The 7,500-nt window shown below is 45.3% G+C and overlaps 1 protein-coding gene across 3 annotated transcripts in view; it reads right to left on the minus strand.

Moving 5' to 3' along the window:
* The window catches only part of kcnab2a (potassium voltage-gated channel subfamily A regulatory beta subunit 2a), a 70,529-nt gene that overhangs the window by 45,702 nt on the left and 17,327 nt on the right, over nt 1-7,500 (minus strand). For 2 of the 3 annotated variants that reach the window (XM_027168822.2, XM_047810596.1), the window contains 2 exons: nt 1,773-1,941; nt 735-776 (listed from right to left, as the gene is read on the minus strand). In XM_027168822.2, coding sequence (XP_027024623.1) covers nt 735-776; nt 1,773-1,849 — 119 coding nt within the window. In that variant the 5' untranslated portion in view covers nt 1,850-1,941. The remainder of the gene's footprint in view (nt 1-734; nt 777-1,772; nt 1,942-7,500) is intronic. The other variant, XM_027168823.2, reaches the window with a different exon arrangement.

Raw genomic sequence — 7,500 nt, forward strand, 5'->3', positions numbered from 1 at the left:
CCCCCTCACTGTCTATCTCTCCCTCTCTCTTTCTCACCCCCCCACTGTCTCTCACTCTCTCTCCCGCACTGTCCCTCTGCCTGTCTTCCCCCCCCCCTCCCCCTCTCTGTAAGACACATCAGCAGCGTGATCGATTTCAGTCCATCTTAAAGCTATAGGATGTCAGCGGGACACTTTGAGCTTAAAAGGCAAGAAATGAGCGAGCCAGAGATTTCAAAATCCAATAAAGTGCTGGTTTCCCCCGCCGTCCGGCCCGGATATCTACACTCAGGGGTTTTAGCACATCATCAGCACACTATTTCCTTTACCTCTCCCTAGCTATAAGAAATAAACACATGAAACACACACAACACGGACAGAACAGGACACCACGGATCCAGAACCTGGTCGTTTTTTTACTGTCTGTGAGACTTCATAGTCTCGTAACTGAACGGAAACTTTTATTAAAGTCACGATGGTTTATTTAGAGCAGAAAAGGTGAGATGACTAAATGCTAAACTAATCACAGGTCTGCTCACGATAACGAAGACCAGACTCTGACCTACTAGCTTTGAACACGAGTATTCCTGAGATTCACACAAGCACATGATGAGGAATATAAACAACAACAATAACAAATAAAAACAACAACAACAACCCACTTTTCGTAAGGTGGCGAGGAACAGAGAGAGAGAGAGAGAGAGAGAGATGCAGAGAAATGCAGCAGCAAACAAAACTGCAAAACAGAGATGTACCTGTAGAACTGCAGCTGTCGCTTGGGGCTCCCGTAGCGTGCACTGAGGCCAGCAGGAGAAATGGAGAGATAAAAAGAGGGAAGGTTTTAACAGAGCTGCTTGAAAGGGAAGAAAAAAAAAAAAACGACAGAAGAGCGAGTGATGCAGGCGTCATGTGTGAAATCCACATGTATGACGGCATGAAGCTGAATGATGATGGAATATGGAGCATCACAAGCATGCAGCTATGATCGGAGGTGCAAAATCCTAGCAAACAAAACTTTCTCTGATGGTTAATCCTAAGCGTCTAAATGACACGGTTTCTCATAATGCACCCCCCCCCCCCCAAGTGTTTCGCTAGCTTGCATTACAGGAGGCATCTAACGGCATCGTAAACCGGCCATTAGATGTGGTCTGGGATGCAGGACGCACACCTGAAGTAGCGCACAAGTAAGCGTAAGTACTCCTCTGAACCATGAGGATGGTTTGGAGCTCTAGCACCACCTGCTGTACAACCTGCAAACTCCATCATCGGTACGTTCTGAAGAAATGATTAAAGCTGCTACTATGAGAAGCTCAACTCTGGGCTCTGATCCAGATTAAAAACCTTTACGCTAAGTTATTTCGAGCGCTAGCTATGCATTAGCCTCCATCTTTCACATACATGAGCTCAGAGACACCTATGATCTGGAAACCCACGATTTGCAGACTACAGGATGAACAGTTTTTTTTAATCGCACCCCTTCGAACGTCAGAATATTTTTGACGGATGACTTCCGGCACCTTTTACTTCTGCTCCTGTAGATGTGTGAAGACTGAGGGGACAATGTCTAGTGTTTAGGTATTAAAGACCTTTTTTTAAAGCATCCAACACACACATATCTGAGTAAACGTATAACGCGGTTATGTATAATGTGGATTGTTAATTCTGTTCAATTCGATATTGATGCATGACAAAATGTTAAGAACCCACAAATGAATGAAGGATTCGATAAATGAAAGGCAGTCGGTGAACGTGTGTGTGTGTGTGTGTGTGTGTGTGTGTGTGCGTGCGCTAACCTGTAGATCATGCCTGGAGAGCCGGTCTGTCGTAGAGAAAGGCGGGCAGGAGAGTCTGTGGTAGATTCGGGATACATGGAGGCGGGGGAGCGGGGGGTGTTGCCAGCCTGCCAAAGGGTCTCTTTCTCTCCAAACCACCGGGAGCGCTGTCTCTCACCTCAGTGGGGCTCTGAAGAACAAAAAGACCAATCCCTATATCAGTACAGCAGTATGAAGCACTTCGACAAGTTCACGAGTCAGAGAGAGAGAGAGAGAGAGAGAGAGAGAGAGAGAGAGAGAGAGGGGATAATGGTTAAAAACAACAGGTATTGTTTATTGGATGATATTTACTGCTCTGAGGTAATAATATACATCCGTACTAGACACTGGACTTTACTTCTGACAGGAATAACAAGAGAAATGTTTACAGTCAAAGTTCTGAGTGTTTTAAGTGCTTGTCAGAATAATACAGAAACTAAATGTTCTACAGATGACTGTAATGACTAATAGACACCACAAGATGGCGCCATTGTACACCTACTGTAGAGGAATGTGGGGGGAAATCTGACGGTCTACACCAGAGATTTACTGAAGGGCTACAGTCTACTCTGTTAACGTGTGTGTGTGTGTGTGTGTGTGTGTGTGTGTGTGTGTGTGTGAGAGAGAGAGAGAGAGAGAGAGAGGGAGGGAGAGAGTGAGAGAGGGAGAGAGAGACACTCAGGCACAAAGAGAGAGACACACACAGACAGACAGACAGAGAGACACACAGAGAGCGAGCGAGAGAGAGAGACACACACAGGGAGAGAGGGAGACACAGAGACACACAGGGAGAGAGGGAGACACAGAGACACACAGGGAGAGAGAGAGAGACACACGCAGAGAGAGAGAGAGAGAGACACACACACACACAGGAAGAGTGGGACAAACAGAGACACACACAGAGAAAGAGAGAGACACAGAGAGAGAGAGAGACACACACACACAGAGAGAAGAGAGAGACACACGGACACACACACACACACACACAGGAAGAGTGGGACACACAAAGACACACACAGAGAAAGAGAGAGACACAGCAAGAGAGAGAGAGAGAGACACACACACAAACACACAAAAAGAGAGAGAGAGAGAGAGAGAGAGAGAGAGAACAACAGTAATTATTCTAGACAAAGGACAAGCTGGACCCGAGTGTGGTGTAAATGTGAGCTGTTCACACAGGAATCATGGTGTGTTGTAAAGATCCTCCTCCTAAACTGCCCCATACCTCCAACCATGGTGTTTAATGGTGTGTTGTAAAGATCCTCCTCCTAAACTGCCCCATACCTCCAACCATGGTGTTTAATGGTGTGTTGAGAGAAAAGTGCAGTCATTTAGCAGACTTGTAAAGCTAGTGGTTTGGAGAGCAGCAGGGGCACCAGGGGGTGAAATGGGGTTAATATAATGTACTATCGAGGCAGGATACACCCTGGACGGAGTGCCAACCCATCACAGGGCACACACACACACACACACACACACACACACACACACACTCACACACTACGGACAATTTTTCAGAGATGCCAATCAACCTACCATGCATGTGTTTGGACCGGGGGAGGAAACCGGAGTACCCGGAGGAAACCCCCGAGGCACGAGGAGAACATGCAAACTCCACACACACAAGGTGGAGGTGGGAATCGAACCCCAACCCTGGAGGTGTGAGGCGAACGTGCTAACCGCTAAGCCACCGTGCTTATAATAATAATAATAATAATAATAATAATAATAATAATAATAATAATAATAATAACAGAGTTGGCGGCTCTTCGGATTGTTTCATTAGTTTGTGGACACTTTGGTTTTTTAAACAGCAACAAAAACACAACCCATAACACAGAAAACTGCTTTTTGTAAAATACGCAAAGACAAAATCAACAACTCGAGCGATCACAACAAAGGGTTTGTACTGAGATCTTAACAACACAATAACACTGCTCAACACACACACACACACACACACACACACACACACACACACACACACACACACACACACACACACACACACACAACTTTGTTCCAAGTGAACAATCTGATTATTAAAAAGTAACCGAGCGAGAGCAGTGAGCTACTGTAAAGTGACAAAACCGCTGCTTCCTTTTCTGTTGAGCCCTTTTTAAGGTTGACTGATAAAGAAGTGTGTGTGATATTTATATTCTTATCTTGTTCACACGTACACACACACACACACACACACACACACACCACAAATACACATACAGTGACTCAGCAACTGCAATGTTCAGTCCTGAAGCTAAATCTGTGAAATAAAAGAAAGTGTGCGTGTGTGAGAGTGTGTGTGTGTGTGTGTGTGTGTGTGTGTGTGTGTGTGTGTGTGGCAGCTAATCAGTGGCAAAGTGATACAGTGAGGTACTGCAGCACTGCGGAAACAGAGCGAGTGTGTTTCAGTGACAACTTACAAAGTCTCTCTCTCTCTCTCTCTCTCTCTCTCTCTCTCTCTCACTCACACACACACACACACACACACACACACACACACACACACACACACACACACACACCCCTCTTCTACACAGCTATGCTGTTAAAGCTTTCTTTCGATAAATAATGATATACCTTATAAATATAAATACCTTATCATTAATAGCTGTATCAATATTACCGTTATTATTATTATTATTGCTATTATAACTACTACTATTATCATTACTATTAATGGCTGTATCAGCATTAGTACTGTATCAGCATTAGTACTGAATCAGCATTAGTACTGTATCAGCATTAGTACTGTATCAGCATTAGTACTGTATCAGCATTAGTACTGTATCAGCATTAGTACTGAATCAGCATTAGTACTGTATCAGCATTAGTACTGTATCAGCATTAGTACTGTATCAGCATTAGTACTGAATCAGCATTAGTACTGAAAAAACTATAAAAGGAGTGAGCTGCGACTCAACGTCGTGTCTGTACGATGACAGGAAGCAGAATGTTGATTGTACGAATCGAACACATAACCAAGCGGGTTTTGTCTTCTGTACACATTGTGCTCCAAACCTCACACCACATCATCTGCTCTGTGGTGCAGTAAAACAGGGTCGGGTACAGGAAGGCTAAAAGGAAGGCTAGCTATCTCTTTACAAGCATGACAAAGGCCTTAGGACTCCAGTTTTGAAGAAGTGTGTGTGTGTGTGTCTGTGCATGAGTGTGCATGCGTGTGTGTGTGCACGTGTCTGTGCATGCGTGTGTGTGTGTGTGTCTATGCGTGTGTGAGTGTGTGTGTGTGTATGTGTGTCTGTGTGCGTGTGTGTCTGTGTGCGTCTGTGTGTGTGTCTGTGTGCGTGCGTGTCTGTGTGCCTGTGCGTGTGTGTGTCTGTGCGTGTGTGTCTGTGTGCATGTGTGTCTGTGTGCCTGTGTGTCTGTGTGCCTGTGCGTGTGTGTCTGTGCGTGTGCGTCCGTGTGCATGTGTGTCTGTGTGTGTCTGTGCGTGTGTGTGTGTGTGTGTGTGTGCATGTGCGTCTGTGTGTGCATGTGTGTGTGTGTGCGTCTGCGTGTGTGTGTCTGTGCGTGTGTGTGTGTGCGTTTGCGTGTGTGTGTGTGCGCATGTGCATGTGCGTCTGTGTGTGTGCATGTGTGTGTGTGCATGTGTGTGTCTGCGTGTGTGTGTGTCTGTGCGTGCGTGCGTGCATGTGTGTGTGCATGTGTGTGTGTGCATGTGTGTGTGTGCATGTGTGTGTGTGCATGTGTGTGTGTGCGTCTCTGAAAGGAACCTGTTCATGTTTCACTAACGCGCTTGTAAACAGAGTGCACAGTTATCACCTTGGTCAGCAGCAGGACGTCCTACAGAGGATCCGCTCCCTGTGAGAAGGCCGTGAACACAAACAGTTATAATGCAGTACGGACTGTGATTAGTGAGTTTATAGACAGTAATGTGTGTCGTGTGCCTTTAAAATCCTATACGATCTCTTCATCATATCTCCACACCATCACTGGTACAGAAAAGTGTTCAGTACAACACACTGAGACTGAAGTAAACATCACCCTGAGACATGTCACCGCTTTAAGGTGCGATTTAAAGTTACGTACATCGACTCGACCACAGACCGAGTTACTGCCAGGGAAACGCACGTAAACACTGAAACAACACGACTCTACTTATAAAGGTGAGAAGAAGAGAAAAAAAAACCCACCCAGGAAGTCACAGCTGGCTGTACAATCCTCCAATCCTCCTACACAGTCACCATCAGAGATGAAGGGGACAAAAAATGACCCCGATCCCCTTTACCTCCTCAAAGCTTCTTTGTGACATCTGTATTAATTTAACAGGAAGTGTATGACATCGTAACGTGAAACCGCCTTCACGTCAAACGGTAAGTAGGAAGCGCAGAGAGGAGCTGGGAGGACAAAGTCGATTCTGCACCGTTTGCACCTGCAGTTTGTGTCGCATGTTTATCTGCAGAGAGGACGGCTGTAGCTGCAGTGACGAACCGACGGATTTATTACTGACTCGTTATACTAATCTTTCCTCACCGTCACTTTCTTCAGGGCTTTAAACATGTGATCGAATCGGACATTCCTTCGGTTCTGTGACGAACCCAAATCTCCCCACGATACTGTAGTGCCACTAAAATAATCTCTCAATATTTTAATCAGTATTTTAAAAACAAATACAGCAAAAAAAATTGTGTTAAACTTCTGTTTAATAAATAAATATTTTCGATGAGGCCATCCTTAAAAATATTCTTGTCTCCCGTAACCCGACCGACCGTCAATTTAGGACCGACTCATTTTTTTATTTTTATTTTGCTGTAAGTCCGACCGACTTTCCGGTTGTAAACTTGCGTTAAGACTGAACTGTTTTTTTTTTTTACTCTTCAAACAACTAATACAAAAGCAATACAATAATAATAATAATTAGATTTTAGTAAGTATTGTAAATATATAAATTGGCCTGCATACAGACGAAGGCTACGTTCTTTCTTTTAAATAAGAACCAGTGACGTCATCTATGTTTACGCTATTGGTTCCCGGATGTCACACTACGGCCTGTACGTTCGCTTCGTCTCATTCTCTCATTCACTGTCAGAGACGACGGTTCGCGCTCGGTAACGATGGCTGCGGCTGCAGTAAACAAAATGTTTGCGGTCACCGTTCAAAGTCGTACGGGTTCGGGCGCCATGATACATCTAATAAAGTCATTAAAACAGCTCGACACGCTTTAACTTGGCACGAAGTTCTGTAAAAACTGTCCAGCATCAAAAGTGACGTGACGTGACATACGGCTGAGTACGGTGACCCACACTCAGAATTTGTTGTCTGTGTTTAACCCATCCAAAGTGCACACACACACACACAGCAGTGAACACACACACACACACACACACAGCAGTGAACACACACACACACACACACAGCAGTGAACACACACACACCGTGAACACACACCCGGAGCAGTGGGCAGCCATTTATGCTGCAGTGCCCGGGGAGCATTTGGGGGGTTCGGTGCCTTGCTCAAGGGCACCTCAGACATGGCCAGCCTGAGACTCGAACCCACAACCTTTGGATTACGAATCAGACTCTCTAACCATTAGGCCACGACTTCCGTCCATTAGGCCACGTGAGCACCATAATGAAGATCTCTCAGCAAGCCTCTCAGCTCCAGTCTGTCTCTCTCTCTCACACACACACACACACACACACACACACACACACACACACACACACACACACACACAGTGTAAAATGT

This window comes from Tachysurus fulvidraco, chromosome 2 (genome assembly GCF_022655615.1).
Source record: "Tachysurus fulvidraco isolate hzauxx_2018 chromosome 2, HZAU_PFXX_2.0, whole genome shotgun sequence".
Taxonomy (NCBI): Eukaryota; Metazoa; Chordata; class Actinopteri; order Siluriformes; family Bagridae; genus Tachysurus; species Tachysurus fulvidraco.